The 20,350-nt window shown below is 43.4% G+C and overlaps 1 protein-coding gene across 1 annotated transcript; it reads right to left on the bottom strand.

The window, feature by feature from the left end:
* Positions 1–32: 32 nt before the first annotated feature.
* On the bottom strand, positions 33–16,301 carry CRIP3 (cysteine rich protein 3). The gene is made up of 10 exons (XM_060021782.1): positions 16,163–16,301; positions 9,567–9,684; positions 2,634–2,848; positions 2,280–2,374; positions 1,807–1,864; positions 1,579–1,710; positions 717–788; positions 500–594; positions 344–401; positions 33–167 (listed from the first exon to the last, which is right to left on the bottom strand). The coding sequence occupies exons 2-10, from the start codon at positions 9,626–9,628 to the stop codon at positions 112–114; spliced, it is 843 nt and encodes a 280-aa protein (XP_059877765.1). The 5' UTR covers positions 9,629–9,684; positions 16,163–16,301; the 3' UTR covers positions 33–111.
* Positions 16,302–20,350: the final 4,049 nt, after the last annotated feature.

Below are 20,350 nucleotides of genomic sequence, written 5' to 3'. Positions count from 1 at the left end.
AGAATCACACCTTCTCCCACCCTCGTGGGACTAGAGAATTCTGTAGCTTCCATTGGACCATGGAGAGGATGATGGGAGGCCTGAGTTAGGGTGACCTCTGCTATGAGCATCTCATTTGATCTCCACGGGGTCATAGATGTAGCAGCCCACATCACCAATGTTCACACCTGAGGGAGAGAGCCGCATCACCAAGGGCCTTGGGGCTGGGGAGGGTGCTGGGCTGAAGGCTGGAGGGAATTGGGAGGGGTCTGGGGTGTGTTTGACCACAGGGGAAGTTGTCCACACATCCCCACAGACCCACATGCCATACTTTAGGCCCATTGTCTGGGGTGGGGCTGCCCACCTTTGGGGCCAAACAGGTAGCCATAGCAGGGGATGTGGCAGTAGGGGACGCCGTCATGCTGGGACACAGAGAGAAAGAGAGACATCTCAGCTTGGCTCTTTTCCCATCTCCAGCCTCCCTCCTCCCAGCATAATCACCCACCCCTGCCCTGCTCACCTCAGCGTGACTCCCAGCAGTCAGGGTCTTCCGGCACCGCTGGCACCTCAGACAGGGTCGGTGCCAATTTCTGCCCAAAGACATCACCTTCTCAGCTGGTGGGGGAGAGATGGTAGTTCAAGGGGCAGGGCAGGGAGACCCACTTGCCTTGTACCACCTCCCTGCCCTTTGATGCCCATCCTGCACCCCTCTCTCCTAGCTTTCTGTTGTCACTTACCGAAATAGACGGGTTCCTTACAGCCAGGGCACAGCGAGGTCTCCCCAGTGAACGTCTTCGTGTGGGGAGGGCCTTTAAGGGGAAGAGGCCCCCGCTAGGGCTGAGGTGGAGGCCAGGCCTAAACAGGACCCATCAGCCCTGCCCTGCATATGGCACTGTCCTCTTCCAAAAGCCATGCTCATCCCAGAGCCTCCCACCCTCATGGACATGAGCCTGCCTTCCTCAGGCAGAGCTGAGTCCCCTCTGACTCCACTTCCTGCCCCATCCCTACCTGCAGGAGGGACCACCTGCTTCCTTCTCATCCTCCCAGGGGCTCAGGTGCCCACCAGCCCAACCCCGTCAGCAACTCAATCCTCAGGAAACCTGAGCTGATACAGGAGCTGGCCAGGGCAGGGGTGTCAGGTGTTGGGGAGCACAATGTCACTGCCCTCTCCAGGGGATGGAAGAAGGAACAGGGGGAGGGGAGAAGTGGAAGAATGTGAGGGGCTGGCCCATCTCAATGACCCCTTACTCTAGGTCATTCCTTCCATGGCCCTGGCCTGGGAGGGGCCTGAGTTCCAGGCCAGCTTTGCCTCTGACTAGCTGTGTGACTGCACAAGGTCATTTGCCCTCTACAGACCTCAGTTTTCTCACCCGTAAAATGGGGGTGATAATGCCACCTGCCCGATTTACCTCTTACTCAGCAGCTGACAGGAGGAAACATCAAAAAAGGGGCCACAGAGAAGAGAAGTCTTTGCCATGAACAAAGTTGTAGGAATGTGAAGCAAAGGACTAGGTGGGATACTGCCACCTGGTCCCCATCCCCTGTTCCATCCTGGGGAAGGGTCAGGAGGAGGAGTAGCTGGGGCTCGATCTCACTTACTTTTCTTGCCCTGGGGGAGGCCAGTCCTGGGCCTGGGGGGGCTGAAGCTGCTGGGGCTAAGAGGAGTAGCGCTGGCAGGGGTGGGGGTGGGGCAATTGTAGAGGTAGGAGCCCACACCACCAATGTTCACCCCTGCAGAGAGAAGAGGGGAGGTCAGGCTTGAGCCTCCAGCTCCCAGCCACACGGAGGGTTCTGCTGTCCCCTGGCCCCTTCCAGGCTGGTACTTACCCCTGGGTCCAAAGAGAGCCCCATAGCATGGCTTGTGGCAATACGGCCTTCCGTTGTGCTAGGCACAAGCAGAGGGAAGAGGACTGCTTAGGGCCCAAGGGGGCTCTCCTGTGCCCCACAGGCTTTTCCCCAGGACAGGCTGCCAGGTGTGTCTGTCTACTGGCCTGGGCTGCGGGGGCTGGGAGCAGTGATGGGTGGGCTGGCATGCCAGAACTGCCATTGTGGTCAGGGAGACAGGGAAAGAGCAGCTCAGGAAGCAGTGCTGCTTCCCTCCCCCACCTGACAAAAGGCATGGGATCCACCAGCACAATTCAGGCTCCCCACATGCTGGCTGGTGTGGTGCCTATTGGGGTAGGTGATCTTGGGAGTTGGCTGCTGAGGTTGCCTTTGGTGGGCCAATGGGGCTGAAACCGGGGGCTGGTGACTCGGCGACAGTGACAGACACAAGGCTGTGCACCCCAGCCCGGCCTCACCTCTGCATGCCCTCCTGGGGACAGGACGCTGTGGCAGTGCTCACATTTCAGACAGAATGGGTGCCAGTTCTTGCCCAGGGAGCTCACCTTCTCTGCTGTGGGGGACAAGGTGCAACCGGGCAGAGCCAGTCCAAGCACAAGGCGCCCTCCTTTCCCCCCTGTTCCCCCCCACCGTGATTCCTAGAGACGATGGGGAGTGTCTCTGGGAGGCCAGTTCCATCCCGCCCGAGTGCTGTACGCCCCATAGGTGGAAAAGGGGGCTGGGACCACACCGTGGCCAGCTCCTTGCGTCCTCATGGAGCCCAAAGGCTCTCACTCGCCCCGTCTTCTCCCCTTCCTCCGCCCAGGCCTCACCAAAGAAAACGGGTTGCTGGCAACGTGGGCAGGTCCAGCTCATGGCTCCGCTCTGAGCAGCCGGCGCCGCACACTGCACACTGTGGTCAAGTCCTCCGGGGTTCAGTTCCCGCCCCCTTCGCTGGCCCCTCCCATGGCTCAGCCTTGAGCCTCTTTGGGCTGAATCCGCTGCTCCTCTGTTCCCACTGGCTGTCAGAAATTTAGAACCACTCCACCTGGGGAACGCAGGCAAATTTGCTGTTACTTCCAAACACTGAAGTATCGGACCGGTGGACAGGAGAGAAGATCCTGAAGCTAGACTGGGAGGGGAGGGAGTAATGAAGACGCCGGGAAGGGTGGCACTAGTTCCTGGCTTGGTACAGAGAGGAAAACTGTTCAGAGTGTAGACGCCATGAAAACACCATTATTTCCCCAAAGCGAGGAGTTAGGCATTCTTTGAAATGGTTTCATTCCGCCTTCTCCGTGGCAGATAGTTAAGAGCTACGGAATCTGGAGCCCATCTCTGTTACTTACTCATTCTTTGGCTTCAGGCAAATTACTTAACCTCCCTCTGCCTCCGTTTTCTTATCTGTACAATGAGTAAAGTAATAAGTTTCTCCCTCATAGGACTGTGGTGAGAATTAGATAAGTTAATACTTGCAAAGTGCCCAAACAGCACGTGGCACCTAAATGCTATAAAAGCAGTAACTATCATTATGATGGATCCCATAGTGAACCCAAGACTCAGTTTGGAAGCCCCCAAACGGGGTCTGCATGCTATGGTTTGCTCATAAAATTATAATGCTTATTTATTAAATTTAAAAGTATAATTCAGACACCAATTACATATTCCTAATTTGGTTTAAGATGTTTTAATATTTGTTAAAAGTAGCTCAGCAATGCTTCAAAGGACACTTCAAGAAACATAAACCCACAGAATGAAAGAAAATATTTGCAAACATATATCTGATAAGGGTCTAGTAATCAGAATATAGAAAGGATTTTTACAACTCAACAATAAAAAGACAACCCAATTAAAAAATGGGAAAAGAATTTGAATAGAGATTTTTCCAAAGAAGATATACAAAGGTCAACAAACACATGAAAAGATGCTCAGCATCATTTGTCATTAGGGAAATGAAAATCAGTAACACAATGAGGTAATATTAATACACCTACTAGAATGGCTATAATAAAAAAAGAGTGTTAGTGAGGACGTGGCAAAATTGGATCCCTCATACGATGCTGATGAGAATGTAAAATGTGTAGCCCTTCGAAAAATAGTCCGGCAAGTCCTCGAAGAGTTAAAACTTAGAGTTACCATATGACCAAGCAGTTGCACTCCTGGGTGCAACTGTCCACACACACACACACACAGCATATGTCCGCACAAAAACTTGAAATGAATATTCATAGTATTGTTATTCACAACAGCCAAAAGATGGAAAAACCCAAAGCCCATCAACTGATGAATGGATGAATAAAATGTGGTCTATCTATAATAACGTATTATTTGGCCATAAAAAGGAATGAAGTACTGATGCATGCTACAACATGAATGGATCACAAAAACATTTCATTAAGTGAAAGAAGCCGGACACATAACACCGCATATTGTATGATTCCATTTATATGAAATGTCCAAAAAAGGTAAATCCATAATGACAGAAAGTAGATTAGTGGTTGCTAGGGGTTTAGGGGAGGGACAATTGGGAGTATCTACTAATGAGGACCAAGTCTCCTTACAGGAGACATGAAAATGATCTGGCATTAGTGGTGATATTTGCACAACCTTGTGAATATACTAAAAATCATAGCTTTGTACACTTTAAAAAGGTGAAACTTATGGTATGTGGATAATGTTTTAATAATTATGCCTGAAGGGAACTTTTTTTAAAAAAATGTAGCTCAGTGGACTTCCCTGGTGGTCCAGTGGTTAAGACTCCACACTTCCAATGCATGCGCCATCAGTTCAATCCCTGGTCAGGGAAGTTCCTCATGCTGTGAGGTGTGGCCCCCCCCGCCCCCCAAAATAAAAAAACGACAACAAGAAAAGGTAGCTCAGCAAATGAGGGGCAGAAGAGAGGCCTTGATTACTTTGTGCCAGGGCCCCAGCAGAGGAGAAAATTCCTCGATGAAGTATCATGGTGAAATGAAGAGTTTTCCGGGAATAAGTTCCTGTGTTTTGTCAAGTCAGTTCAGAAATGGCTGAATGAGGCGTGCACTAACCCCATCACTGGGTTGCAGCGCTGTGCCCTGCTAGGTGAGAGGAGTCCTATCTGTGTCTTAGGAGTTGGAGATCCTCTCTGGACTTCAATCCCCTCAGATGGGCAATGGGGATGGGACTGGTGTCTCTGAACTTCTGCTTAACACTCCTGTTTCCTCACTTGTCTCCATGAGTACTTTTTGCTTCTAACAACACTTGCTTTATCCTCCTTGATGACTTCTGAAGGTGGAAGGCTTGCACATTGTGAAATGAACTTTTCTACACTTTCTCATTATTTGTTTGTTTTGGGGAACATTTCAAGATCCTTAGTGTTATAACTGTTTCTGGAAGGGATTCTTCTTTAACGAACTTGAAAAGTACTAGTTTTAGTTTCCACTGTTATTTTACTCTCGTGTTTCCGCCTCTCATGTGTTTCTTCTTCAAGACGGCAGCTCAAGTTTCACTGCCTTTTGCTCTCTAAGGCTCACACGAAGAAGGTCCACATTAGGAGGCTGGGAGGACTTCACTGTTGTATTTATTCTTGGACAAGCTGCCTCCTTTAGGAAGGCTAACTTCATCTGTCCAAGGATCTATCCTCAGAATTTCCAGGCCACATCAAATAATCCTTTTCTAAGGTTCTCCACCTCTATCTGCATTCAATCGCCTTGTGCCCATGCCTCAGCCTCTTAGTTGGGTCATCTTTACCCTGGCATCCAGCACAGGGCCCCATATAAAGAAACAAGGACTGAAGTGCTTTACTCCTCTCCATCTTCTGTGGCCTTCCAATATTGCATGGCCACAACAAACACAGTATGCCTCATCTTTTCTATTTCAGTGCTTATGAAAGACTAGTTGAGGCTCCTCGTTTTCAAATATTTGCCATCCATTTACAGGTACAACAAATCACAGTATTCCACTCTTCTTCCTTGCCTGGCTTCCATTATTCTGACTCTAACCCAAGAGTCTTCTTTTTTTTTTTTTGCGGTACGCGGGCTTCTCACTGTTGTGGCCTCTCCCGTGGCGGAGCAACAGGCTCCGGACGCGCAGGCTCAGCGGCCATGGCTCACGGGCCCAGCCGCTCCGCGGCATGTGGACCAGGGCACGAACCCGTGTCCCCTGAATCGGCAGGCAGACTCTCGACCACTGCGCCACCAGGGAAGCCCCTAACCCAAAAGTCTTTGTAAAGAATGTTAACAAGGGGCTTCCTTGGTGGCGCAGTGGTCGAGAGTCTGCCTGCCGATTCAGGGGACACGGGTTCGTGCCCCGGTCCGGGAAGATCCCACATGCCGCGGAGCGGCTGGGCCCCTGAGCCATGGCCGCTGAGCCTGCGCGTCCGGAGCCTGTGCTTCGCCACGGGAGAGGCCACAACAGTGAGAGGCCCGCGTACCAAAAAAAAAAAGAATGTTAACAGGGAGAATTAACATCTTTGTAGGAATGTGTTTGCAGTCACTAACAGTGGCTGTTTTGAATACTTTGTGTGACTAAATCTTCTAAAATGATGTTTTAACAAATACCACAAATGGATAAGTCCAGTTGAGTGTAAGTATTGCCTACTCAGTTGAGAGGGTGTAGTTTGTATTATCTCTTATAAGAGGCAGACCCCTCTTTCATAAAGATAACTATTCCCTTGGTGCCCCACCCCACTTTTTTCCTGCACAGACCTCTGTCACGGTATCTGTAATGTTGTGTTACACTTATTTACTTTTCTAACTTTCTTCAGTTAACAGGATTGATTGAGACTTACTTATCTGTGTATCTATAGTATCAAGTATAGTGGCGGTGCTCAGTAAATGATAGTTACTACTACTACTACTATTATTAAAATCTTCCACTAACACTCTTCATGTTTTTATTGTCAGGTACATATATGTTTTAGATTGTTGTATTTTCTTGATGAATTGACCCTTTTATTGTTGTTCTTAGGCTGAAGAAACAAGCTTTTCAACTCTAGGTGAATGGTAGTGGGAGATAATGGCCTTAAATACCTGGAGGACTGTCACATGGAAGAGGCATTAGGGGTACTACCGAGACCCCTGGATAGAAGCCACAGGGAAGCAGATTTGGATTCAGTCCACAAAAAGAACCTTCTAATAGAGCCAAATATGCAGTGACTGCTTCAGAAAGTAGTGAGCTTCCTGTCTCTGGATGTTATAAGTAATGCCGGAGAACAAACCAACTAATTGTCATTGTTGCAGAAGGAATGCAAGCAGCATGTACAGACAGATCTTTAAGGTTTCTTCACAACTTGACGATGTATTATTTTGTGATTCCATTCCCCAAGAGAGTTTGAAATCTGTGTTAGCAAGAGAGCATTGCTAAAATACTGACAGCTACCACCTATGGAATGCCAGTCGTAGGCGTTATACTTATTATTTCTGATCCTACAAAACCTGATGAAGGATTTAAACATTACATTACCAACTGTACAGAAAAGGAAAGTGGCTTGGAGAGGTTAAGAAATGGTTCAACACCATACAGACCCTCATGCGTTGTGACTCTTGAACTCATACTTTTTCTACTTGATGTTCCTAAGCATGGTTTCTGCTAAGCTACCCATGTGTTTCAGTCTGAAAGGATACTACTCTTGTCTGTACAGCATCTCTGTACTAATTGATAAGAAGGCCTATCCACGTAAATAATGGGTTGAGATACAAGAGGCAGGGAAATGTCATTAAAACTTTTCCATGGCTTCTCGGTACCCTCAAGATAAAGTTTTCAACTTGGCTCTAGGACCCTCCACCTTTCCAGTCTTCTAAGTCATTTCTCCTGTTGCCTCAACCTCTGTAATTACAGTAAATGAGCTTCTTAAATCTGCCAAGTTCTTTCCTGCTCGGGGCCTTTGCAAAAGCTATCTTTTTTCTGGGAACTTGCTTGTCCAATATCTTCACCTCACTAATTCTGCTCCCTCCCCTCACCTATTCAATACCAGGTTATTGGCCCCAGGCACTCCCTCCTATAGCATCTTGTGCTGGGGGTAAAGGGGGTACAATCTATGACAGCTGTGTTTTCCCTGCCTGAGTGCTGAACCAAATGAGGGAAAAAGTCAAATGGAGACCCCATGATAAAAGCTGAGTTTGTAGCTTAGTGGGAGGGTAAAATAGGTCTGCCAACTTCCCACCCACCTCCCCCGCCACATTCTAGGCTTTGTGTACCTCATTACTCTGTGAGCCCTATGAGGGCAGGGACCAGGACTGTTCTGCCAACCACTGCATATGCTTCCAATGCCTTGCTCAATCTCTAGCACATGGTGCTCAATAAAAATTTGTTGGTGAATGAATGTTAAATTTTGCACACAAGTCTCCCTCAAGTGTGAGCAGATGAGGACCAGTGGGAGAGATGTGCAATTACGAGTGGACTGGTAGGGGTTGAGAGTTTTGTTATAACAAAAGCCCTGGAGCAAGGGGAGCTCAGTTGTCTAGGAGTAGACTCAGGAGTTTGTTTCTTAATATACATGAGGATCAGCATGTATGATGCAAAATGGAATACGCTTTAAACTGATCCTGATTATAAATACTAGGAGACTAATACAGTAAAAAGAACGGAAAATTTGCTTTGGCAGCATATCAGTCCCACTTTACAGCCATTCACAAGAACTTACTAATTAAGCCTAATTAGCATGTAGCACAATTATGCCTATCATTAAATATATGGCAAAAGAGAGAATGAGGGAAGTGTTGTGTAAACTGTAAAGCACCTTACAAATATGGCTGCTATCATGTGTCAGGTTGGCACTGCAGTGAGTTTTGATTATAACTATAAATTCCACTCATTTTATACCTTTGTAGATTTGTTCAAGTACATGGCCATATGCTTGTCACTTTAAGGCATTATCAAAATTTGTATCTATGGATGACTCTTAAAAGGTTTCACTCAGTTCTGTATGTTAATGAAAAATCAGTCTTACCTCTTTATTGTTGTGTTTCTCAACCTTTATTACCCATAACCCTTGTGCTTTCTCACTCCATGTTTTGAATATCCCCTACAACTAGTAAGTTTTACTTTCTATAGTTTATGAACAAAAAATAAAAATAGAAACATACACACAAAACAAAACCAGACTGAAATGCTTTCTTAAAATACACTAATCCTCCCACCTGTAGATAATTGCTGCTGTATAATCACACATTATTTATGGCTCTTGCAAGAGTCTGTCCGATATTTCCCTTGTTTCCCAGCATCAACTTGCCATCATATGAACCTGTTGAGAGCACTCTGTATTAGCTACTTGTGGTTAGCTGCTTAGGGCTATTGAGTGAGCTACATTTTGTGATTCAGTGGTATCAGCTGGACTAATTCAGAATCAAGACTGCTGGAAAGGACTTTTTGCCCCTTCACCATGTGTGCCTTCAACCTATGCTTGTGAAGATATCAACAACAGCTTTAAATGATGGTTTTCCATGCAAAGATGGATTTGGGCTCTCAAGTATCACTTGGGAATGTGTATTTCATCTGAAAGTATATTTTAGAAAATGACCTCCAAATAATTTGCAGCATGAAAAATGTATCCATATTCTGGAAACTGAGAGAAGAATAAGAGTGAAACTTGGTGGTCAGCTTACTTATAAATCTGATAGATGGTGACAGTGCTCCTTGGTGGAAACTACCAGCAACTTCCTCATCTTCTTACTAAGGTCTGGGGGGTAATTTTTTTTTACAATATACAAGAATAGTCCTTCCATGTCACGAGACTATGTAATAAGACTAAAAACAGTTTAATCTTATGAATTCAGACAAATGCAAATGCTTACCTTTTTATAGAGGAGTCTTTCGGTTCCTCTATGAAGCTCAAGGTCACAGAGTCAGAAGCCATGTTCTAGCCTCTTCCCAACTCCAAAACGATTGGGCTTTTTCTCTTCTTCTCCTGAGCTTTTGGAACAGGCAGAACTGTAAGATCTTTATTTCTAATCTCTTACTACCCCATACCCTCACCACCAAAAAAAGGGCAGCAATTACTAGTATCTTAGTGGGGATAAGAACCTGAGCACCATCTTTTGATAAAAAGCCACAAAGAGGGAAGGCTACAAACAAAGGCGGCACTGAATCTTCGCAGCTCTATAGGGGACATTTTATTTTCTACTTAGAAAGCATTTCCTTTGGAGAACTTCATCTTCCCCCACTGCACATTAATTCAACTTAGTCTAGATTCCTCTTTAGGGTAGACCCTGTCTTCCCCAGGGTGAGCTTATGACCAGGGCCTGGTCTGGATACTTCATCCACCTGGTCACAGTAATTGTTCAGAGAGAGAAATGTGGCCCAAGTCACACTAATCAACATACTCCCTGAGATTTTTTTTGGTGCTATAAGGAAAGATACACCTCATTTTCTAGACAGAGGCCTATAAGAACCATGGCAGCTTGAGCCTGCAGGTGCTAACTTGCATCTGAGTGGAGAGAAAATAAGAAGTTAAGCAGAGCTGAGGAAATGGGGAACAAAGAGTGCTGATGACATCTCTGACCTCCTGGATCTAATTCTGACTCGGTTTCCCAATTACCAAACCACAAATTACCACCTATTCATTTTTTTTCTTAAGCTTGTGTGAGTTTAGTTTCTGTTACAACCAAAAGAATCCTAATTAATACAATATGTATCTTTATACAGACAGAAGTGCTTCTTCTTGTGTTTAAGAATTACATCACGTTGTGTAAAGTTCTGAAACCGTAGGTAGTTTTATACACACATTTTCTTTTTTTTCAGTACGCGGGCCTCTCACTGTTGTGGCCTCTCCCATTGCGGAGCACAGGCTCCGGACACGCAGGCTCAGCGGCCATGGCTCACGGGCCCAGCCACTCCGCGGCACGTGGGATCTTCCCGGACCAGGGCACGAACCCACGTCCCCTGCATCGGCAGGCGGACTCTCAACCACTGCGCCACCAGGGAAGCCCAATATACACACATTTTCTTAATGCATGATTTTCAGGATAACGTTGTAAGAAAAAGACTAGAAAATAATATGTAAGAAATGGATCTTAGACAAGTAATCCAATTAAAAATGGGCAAAGGATTTGGACAGTTCTCCAAAGAAGATATACAAATGGCCAATAAGCACATGAAGAGATGCTTGACATCATTAGTCATTAAAGAAATGCAAATCAAAACCATAGGGAGATACCACTTCATACCCACTAGGATGGCTATAATTAAAAAAGAAAAACAGAAAATAACAAGTGTTGGAAAGATGTGGAAAAAATGAAACCCTCACATTCCTGGTAGGAATATAAAGTGGTACAGCTGCTGTGGAAAACAGTTTGTTTGACAGCTCCTCAAAAAGCAACATATTGTAATGTCACAGAAATGGCACCGCAGAGATCTCCAAGAATCAGTTCCTCCACTAAAGCTATCATTAAGCTGGCAAAAACTGACAGAATCAACTTTTTCAGAACTCTGGAATCTAATAAAAAACTTACAATGGAGTCCAACCAGTGGTGTGCTTAATAAAAAAAGCAGCTGCAAAATTTCAGTAACAAAGCATTGTAGCATTTTTGCTTACCCATCTAACATCCCCCATTCCGCAGCTTGGAGGTGGCCATTGGGACAGCAGCCCATATTCCTGGTGTGGCTTGCGGGTGCCAGGGGAAGATAATATGCACCTTGTTCTCAAAAGATTGTAGCTGTGAATCTTGCCCTGTCTAGCGGTTCCCTGAGGAATCTGTGCTGAGGCTGACCTTGTTTTGCCCCCCTCAAGCTGAAGCAGCTTTCAAAGCATCCATTGAAAGCATTTAAAGACATATACTACCAGTGGCTGCATACAGAAAGAAACAGCGAATGGAACAAGCATCAGACGGATCTAAAAGTCTGGAAAGGAGGAGTCTGAGGAGGAAGATACATGGGGAAATAAGAACTCTGAAGGGCTACCATGTGTATGGGGAAATCCAGCATGTAAAGTATATGCCCAGAGACAGATGAGAGTTCAGAAAAGACCTGAGAGGACCCTAGGCTTGCACCTTTGGCTGAACTTTGGGTTCCAGGCAGCCAGGAGGTGAAGGCCAAGGCAGAGTTTTAGGCAGATTGGCTTAGCATTAAAGTGGTGCCCCAGGTCAGTGTCTGCAAAGACCAAGAGAAGTGGGGTTTTTGTCTGTTTGTTTTTGTTCATTTTTTCATTCCAGGCATTTAAGGAAATCTCTGTCAGGTCACTGACTGCTGAGATACTGGAACAGAGATTTAAGGACCAAACACAAGCATACAGTCTTAGCAAAAATAGTTTGGAAAAGTCAGTAAACAAATGATGACTACAGACTTCAATAATCAACAACAGCAAAACTTGGGAGGGGGATCTGACTCCCAGATTGACACATCATAATATTCAAAATGTCCAGTTTTAAACAAAAAAATCACAAGGTATAAAAAGAATAAAGTATTGTTCATTCACAGGAAAAAAGAATTTTATAGAAACCATCACCAAGGAAGCCCAGACACTGGACTTATTAGACAAATATTTTAAATCAAATATTGACATAATTGAAGGGGAAATAGACAGTTCTACGATAACAGTTGGAGATTCCAATACTCCAATAATGAATAGAACATCTAGACAGAAGTTCACTAAGGAAATAGATGACTTGAACAATACTAAATTAACTAGATCTAACAGACATACAGAATACTTTATCCCCAAACAGCAGAATACACAATCTTCTTAAGCTCACATAAAACATTCTCCAGGATAGATCATATGTTAGGCCACAAAACAAGTCTTTGTACATTTAAAAAGATTAAAATCACACAAAGGATCGTCTCCAGCCACAATGGAATAAAGCTAAAAATCAATAACAGGAGGAAAACTGGAAAATTCACAAAATGTGGAAATTAAACAACACACTCTTAAAGAACCAATGGGTCAAAGAAAGATTCAAGAGAGAAATTATAAAATACTTTGAGATGTGTGAAAATAAAAACACAATATATCAAAATGTATGGGGTGCAGTGAAAACAGTGCTCAGAGGGAAACTATAGCTGTAAACATTTTTAAAAAGAAGATCTCAAATCAACAACCTAACTTTTACACCTTGAGGAACTAGAAAAAAACGGAGCTAACAAAAGCAAGTGAAAAGACAACCTACAGAATGGGAGAAAATATTTGAAAATATCTGGTAAAGATCTAGTATCTAGAATATATAAAGAATTCTTGGGGCTTCCCTGGTGGTGCAGTGGTTGAGAGTCCGCCTGCCGATGCAGGGGACACGGGTTCGTGCCCCGGTCTGGGAAGATCGCACGTGCCGTGGAGCGGCTTGGCCCACGAGCCATGGCTGCTGAGCCTGCGCATCTGGAGCCTGTGCTCCGCAACGGGAGAGGCCACAACGGTGAGAGGCCCACGTACCGCAAAAAAAAAAAAAAAAAAAAAAAAGAATTCTTATAATTCTACAACAAAAAGGCAAACAACCCAATTAAAAAATGGAAAAGGACTTCACTAGACATTTTTCCAAAAAAGATACAAAATGGCCAAAAAGCACATGAAGAGATGCTCAATATCATTAGTCATCAGAACCACATTAGTAAATCAAAGCCACAATGAAATATTGGGATGGTTATAATATATGAAAAAGGAAATTAAGTATTATGAATATGGAGAAACTGGAACCATCATACATTTTACTGGAAGGGATGTAAAATGATTCTGGTGCTGTGGAAAACAGTTTGGTGGTTCCTCAAAATGTTAAACATAGAACAACCATATGACTCAGAAATTCCACTTCTAGGTATATACTGAAAAGAACTGAAAACAAGTACTCAAACAAATACTTATGCATGAATGTTCATAGCATACTAGGCATAATATCCAAAAGGTGGAAACAACCCAAATGTCTATCAATGAATTAATGGATCAATAAATTGTGGTATACACAGACAATGGAATATTACTTAGCCATAAAAAGTAATGGAATACCTATACTTGCTATAGCACGGATGAACCTCAGAAACATTCTTCTAAGTGAAAGCAGATAGAAAAGGTCACTGATTGTATGACTCCATTTATATGAAATATCCAGAATATGTAAATCCACAGAGACAGAAGGAAGACTGGTGATTGCCAGGGTCTGTGGGGAGGTAGGAATGGGAACTAACTGCATAAGGGACACAGGGTTTTATTTTGTGGTGGTGAAAATGTTTTACAACTAGACAAAGGTTTCGGTGGCACAACACTGTGAATGTACTAAATGCCACTGAACTGTTCACTTTAAAGTGGCTAACTTTATGTTATGTGAATTTCAGCTCCATAAAACAAAAACAAAAAGCACCTGAGATAGCAGTTATATTTCAGGAAAGTAGTGACTGCAAGAGAACAGGAGAGGGGCTTCAGGGCTGTTGGTCACATTCCATTTTTTGATTTGGGTGTTGGTTACCCGAAGTGTTACACAAACTGTTCACTGTGTGAAAAGTATTGAGCTTAACACTTGTGTGTGCTTTTGTTTTGTATATGTACCTTATACTTTAATACAAAATTATATTTTTAAAAAAGTTAGAGTTGTCATGACCCAGTACATACCCAAGAGAATTGAAAAGTATGTCCACACAAATACTTGTACACAAATGTTCACAGCAGCATAATAGCAAAAAAGTGGAAATAATCCAAATGTTTACCAACCAATGGATAAACAAAATGTGTTTATATCTATACAGTGGAATATTATTCAACTACAAACAATGAAGTACTGATACATGGTACAACATGGATGAATCTTGAAAATGCTAAGTGAAAGAAGCCAAACACGAAAGACCACATATTATATGACCCCAGAATTGTCCAGAATAGGTAAATTCATAGAGACATAAAGCAGACTGATGATTGCTGGTGGCTTTGGGGTAATTGGGAATGTCTGCTAATTGCGGTTTTTAAGTGGGGTGATGGAAATATTCTGGAATTAGATAACAGTGATTGTTGCACAATCTTCAACACGATCTTCTTGTACACACTTTAAAATGATTAATCTTATGTGAAATTTAATGTTATATGAATTATATTTCAATAAAAAAGTAGATTTTAAATATTTAATCATTCATAATGTATGTGAACTCTAGCATATCAAATTTTAAAAGTCCAAGGGGAAAAATATTATTCTAAAAAATATTTCCTTTCCCTCTGCCCATGCCCTAGATCAGCACATCTCAAAGGTGGACTCCAGACATTACTGAAGAAGGGAGGTGTAAGCAGCAAACCACAGGCTGGTAGGTAGGTGAGTCACATTTAGGAATAAAAGCTGTGACCAACACCCTTGATTGTCCCTGAGCAGAGGAATGTGGTAGCTGATGAGAAACAGATCTTGGACTGGAGCAAGGGAGAGAAAGTAGTGGTGACAAAGTGTTGGCAGCCCTGGCACCAGGCTGCTTTCCATTGCTTCATCCACAGTGTCATGCCTGAGGAATGAGTAGTCATTAACTGATATAAGCTCAGCAAAAAGAGGTCCTGAGATACTTTTTACCCCTTACTTCTTCCTTCTTATTCTATCGATGGCTTTGATTGTATATTATGCAGTTCTTTATATTTATAGTGTTATGAGTAGTCCCAAAAGTTACCCAAACCACAGATTTATTTGGGCAGTAAAGCAGACCTCCAGGACTCTAAAAGTGCCAGCATTTACAAATCAGAAATAAAACTAGGTTAACAGTTTTAAGGGTAAATTTGGAGTTGGGGCAGCTCAGATTTAAATAAATCTCAGAGTTTAAAGGACTTAAAGGTCAGGTTCTCATCCTCACTGTGTTCCCGAGCCCAGTTCCAAAGCACAAAAGGGCGTAAAAGAAACACCTACTGGCTTTTTAGATGAACAGAGAGTAAGGTGTTTCCTTGGTATTTTGAAATGCTTGCCTGTTTCTGTGTACCAAAAGTTCTACTGTGTGTAGAAGAGGTAGTAAGACTGAATGGAAACTGCAAGACAGCTGTCTTGAAGTCTGAAATCCCAGAATTTTTCAAACACATCCTTTGTGATTGTCCCCCCTTCCCTGAGACTCCTTTGTCTATTTATACCCCACTCCTCTAAGGACATACCCAATTTTTACCCTGATTCTTGTATGGACCAGGTAGGAAGGCTAAAGCCAAGATAGGAGATGTTCTACTAGCTGGGAGCATTGGGCTCAGGGCCCAGGAGGGATGAGAAGATCTGAATTCCACAGCTTTAACGTGAGTATCGTGGCACAAAATGAGAGATGGAAGTTAGGAGATAATTTGAGATGAGGAGTGGAAAGTTTAAAATATACACCTTCTATGCCTATCCTCATCTTGTTCCTCCTCTACCGGTACAAAGATATAGACATACATAAATAACATATTCGCTCACCCAACTCACCATTTCCTGGCAGCTAAAATAACAGAGCCTTCTCCATAACCCATTCCTGCCCCAGCAACCATACCCACCTTCTGGAAGTCAGACCCTAGAGGTGACTGCCCATTGGCCCCAAGGGTACTCATCATTTCTGTGGCTTCTATCCCTGTCTCCCTGGGGCAAAAATGTCTTCTGCAGTCCTTCCTTCTAGAAATATGAAGACTTCTGCAATTGCTCCTGAAAAGAAAGGAAGATAGGTGGGTTAGAGTCGGTAAATGTCATCATAATCATCCTTATGTAGGTATACCGGCTATGGGAGGGCTGGATTGAACTTTAGGAGGGGCAAAGTATCGGAGAGATGAAAGAAAACAGTACCAGAATATGCTTGATTTAATTTTTTTGCTATCTTCTTCTACTGTAACGTAACTCTGTCTCTATATTTGGCCGCGCTGTGTGGCATGCGGGATCCTAGTTCCCCAACCAGGGATAGAACCCCTGCCCCCTGCAGTGGAAGCGCGGAGTCCTAACCCCTGGACCGCCAGGGAAGTCCCTCTGTCTCTTTTTTTACTCTGCTCTTTCACTTCTCTTAAACATGCTCATTTCCCTTGTTTTCTACAAAACACTTTTCTTGCCTGATGCTCCATGAGTGGAAGGAGTAAAAGCCTGTAAAGCTTTCAATCAATACATCTAGATACGAGTTATCTTCTGTCTTTCTGCATGCAACAAAGACTTTGTGGTATCTTTTGTGTACCTGCATTAAAGTAAGCTTTGTGAAGACAGGTATCTTGATTTATATAATGTCCAAGTGCTTGTACAGCATGAATGGAAATGCATAACCAGCTCCACAGAGGTAGGAGCCAGAGAAAGGGAAGAGGAGGAGAGGAAGATGAGTGGTATTCTTGAATGTATGTAACCTAGCCTTGATGGGAGTAGAGGAATTTAGGAAATCTTGAGGGAAAAGCAGCAAGACCTATTTGTAATAATGGAAAACTGATGTGAGGAGTGGAGACAGAGATGCACTGAGTGGGAAGAGACACAACTTTAAAAAAAACCACTGTTTTTTAATACATAAAAGTATACAGAAGAGAAAAAAAACCTGGTCTGTGATTCCACATCACCAGATAACCCCTACTGACATAAAAATTTCCTATATGTGTGTGTACATATTTTATGTGTATAAAATATTTGTATTTTATATAAAATGCATTTTCATGGTCTGAATATTCAAACAAAAAGGATAAAAAATAAAGAGTGAAAGCATCACTCCTTCCTCTTCCAAAGGCAAATTTTGCTGGTTAATTTTTTGGTTTCCTTCCAGAAATAAAACTGATGGCTTGATTTACAGTTTTGATGACATGACGAGGATGCTGGGCCATGGAAAGTTGAATTACTCCTTCAGCTACATCAGAGGGATTTGGGGTTTAATTTACTTCAACATGCCTATGAAATCTGGCTGGAAGGAGAAAGGGAGCCATCTGAAAATCAGAGTCCCCAAAGCCTTTTACTGCTAACTCTAAAGTCAGTGTACCCCTACCCTTCCTATCCTGTTTTTCTTCTAGGAGCTTCAGGGGCAATGTGTCCCCCTCCTGGCCTGGCACCACTATTCCAAATGCTGTTGAAATGAAGGGGCCACAGGCAGCCTTGATATGCACTCACTGCTATAGACAGTGCCTTGTATACAAAGATCTAGGACAGAAGCAAGAGGACAGTTGGCTTCTGCAGTATTAAGCACCCAGCAAATACAATCAGCAATTTACAGCTTTTACTCACTTATAAATTGCTAAGTATTCACAGTTAATTAAAAAAATAGCTACTATTACCACACTGATTCTTTTAATGAATTTTTATTGAGCACTCTTAATGTGCCAGGCAACAGTGCACTGTGAATACAATGATGAAAAAACAGTACGCAAAGACAGACTTCCTGCTTTTGAGAGTTTATAATCTAGTTGGGGGGGATGGGTGGGAAGGACGCACGTATTAATCAAAGAAACACATAAATGTAAAAGTACAACCACATTAAGTGCTACAATGAAAATGCACATGGTCCTTTGAAAGTGTATAAGGGTTTTTTCGTTAAAAATTAGACATTATTGTAAAATTAAACTCTAAAAGAAGAAATGTGCTCACAATCCCAAACTATTTTCATTTGTCCATATTCTCACAGAATTGTCAATGAATGAAGAGCTTGCTTAGGTTCTCATCCCGGGCTTGGTAGGTAAGCGCTGTGAAAGTGAGAACCAGGGCTTTGGAATATGTATTTTCTAAAAACCCCACCTCACTTAGTTCCATAATTTATATGCTGTCTCCATGATCCCACCTCCAGCTTTTTTTTTTTTTAATAACACACTTAATGTCCCTACTGGATTCCTGTATCCTATACATCCAAACCCCCCATTCCCACTTCCCCATTCTTTTTCAGTCCCTTAACCTGGCAGTCTGATAAATGGACATATGCTCTGGCATGCTTTACTACCAAAACATTAGCTAACTTTTTGACTTGTTTTAGAGAGATGGAGTGGCATAGCGTAAAATGGGTATACTTAGCAGAAAGGTCACTAAGAGTATTATGTGTCCTGAAGCTAGCTGTGAAGAAAGAGGTTTATAAAGCAAGAGGCCTCCATTCACAAAGCCAAGGGGAAGTTTTAGGGGGTTATCTACATAACTTAGGTAAAACTTGGTGTTTGCCTAAATTTAAAACTAACTGCTGATCACCTGTTCTCACAATTGAGGGAGTCAAATAAAAACTGCTTCTGATGTTTGCAGAAATTTAAACCATAGTTATATGACACCAAAGGCCACACGAGAAGATTAGGGCCCACTCTTTGCATGTGCCTTTGTCTCCTAAGACGAAAATTTATTCAGCACTGTGATAGTACTGAATAAAAAGAAACAGGCCCTACCTCTAGGCGCTGGCAACTGGAATAGAGTTCTGCCCTTCCTTTCACATGGCTTCTCTAGATAGGCTCCAAAACCTGATCCCACTGATCAAAGAGGAAGCTAGCAACACTTCCCGCCCAAACTACAGAATCCTAAAAGCTCTCCCTCTGCTGGTTCAAGGCAAATATGAAGAACACTGTTGCTTCAACTCTTAGAAGTGGGCATTATTCTAGAAAAAGCCTAAGATGGGTAGGTGCCTTTGAGTAGTTATCAAGAGAGTACAAGAGGAGCGGCTCTAAGTACTCCAGACCCAGTTACTTGAATTAGTTCTGCCCTTCCTAGATTTTGCCTCTTTTCCCTTCTCCACCCTTCTCAAGTGGCCCTCTCCTAACCTAGAGAGTAAGATTCTGACTCCTTCTGAGACAGAGTGAGTTTAGGACTGAGATCTGGATAGGATTAACCCCTCTCCATGCTTACCCTAAACCCACCCATCTCTCCCCAAAGGGAGGTGGAACTTACTAAGTGAACAGGCCTGAAAATGAGTAATAACTGGCATTTTAAAACTCTTTTATGTTCTCTAAATTCCTGTAGATAGGCTCCTAGAATGGAGAGGGAGTAGTTCTCTGGAGAAACAAATATATCTCTGAAGCTCACCTGGGTTTACGTTCTGCTAAAGGGCATCTTCTGAGTCTGTCTATGGTTTCCAGGTCAGAAAGATGCATTGAACTCAGGCTTCAGCCTAAAAAGCAGACCTAAGAAGACTGCTCAGGATGGCCTGACCCTGTACACATTTGGTGTGAGATGGAGATAATGATCCTCCATATTAAAGAAAAAAAAAAACCCTATGGCACAGTGAGGCAAAGTAACTTGTCTAAAATCACAGCAAGGCAAATGGCCGAGGAACATCCAAGGACCTAACTATTCCAAATCTGAGCCCTTTCCACAAGATGAAGAAGGGAGGCCTGTACAACTTCTAAACTTCTAAATTAGTCAAGAAAAATAGCCTCCTCGCACTCAACCTAGGGATTCTGTAGCTCTGCACACAAGGAAACAGGAAAACTAGAGTTCTTAGGAAAAAAGATCAGCAACTTTGCATTATGTTTGAGGAGTGGGAGAACAAGACTCTGAAGCCTCTGTTGAGCCAGGTTATGAATTGCTGACAACAAGGGTATCAAGAGGAAACTGGGGCAGAGATTAGAAATATAAGGACCAAGCTCCCTGATCCCAAGAGCACCCTCAGCAAGAACATGAGTATTCTTGGGGAGCTCAGTTCCCAGAGGAGCATCGGGAGAGCCAACATAAGGGTATATACAAAACTTCACAATAGAAAGATGCCAAAACCAGACCACTGGTGCCTACTCACTACCCAACCAGGAAGCACTGGGGCACAGACTATATAA

This window comes from Delphinus delphis, chromosome 10 (assembly GCF_949987515.2).
Source record: "Delphinus delphis chromosome 10, mDelDel1.2, whole genome shotgun sequence".
Taxonomy (NCBI): Eukaryota; Metazoa; Chordata; class Mammalia; order Artiodactyla; family Delphinidae; genus Delphinus; species Delphinus delphis.
This window is presented reverse-complemented; position numbering and strand designations above follow the sequence as displayed.

Coding starts and splice junctions, on each gene's coding strand:
- CRIP3 (XM_060021782.1), bottom strand. CDS start 9,628: ATGGCTTCTGACTCTGTGACCTTGAGCTTCATAGAGGAACCGAAAGAC. Junction 2,375..2,633: donor CCAGCAACCCGTTTTCTTTG/GTGAGGCCTGGG, acceptor TGTCCCCCACAG/CAGAGAAGGTGAGCTCCCTG. Junction 1,865..2,279: donor CCCCAGGAGGGCATGCAGAG/GTGAGGCCGGGC, acceptor GCTTGTGCCTAG/CACAACGGAAGGCCGTATTG.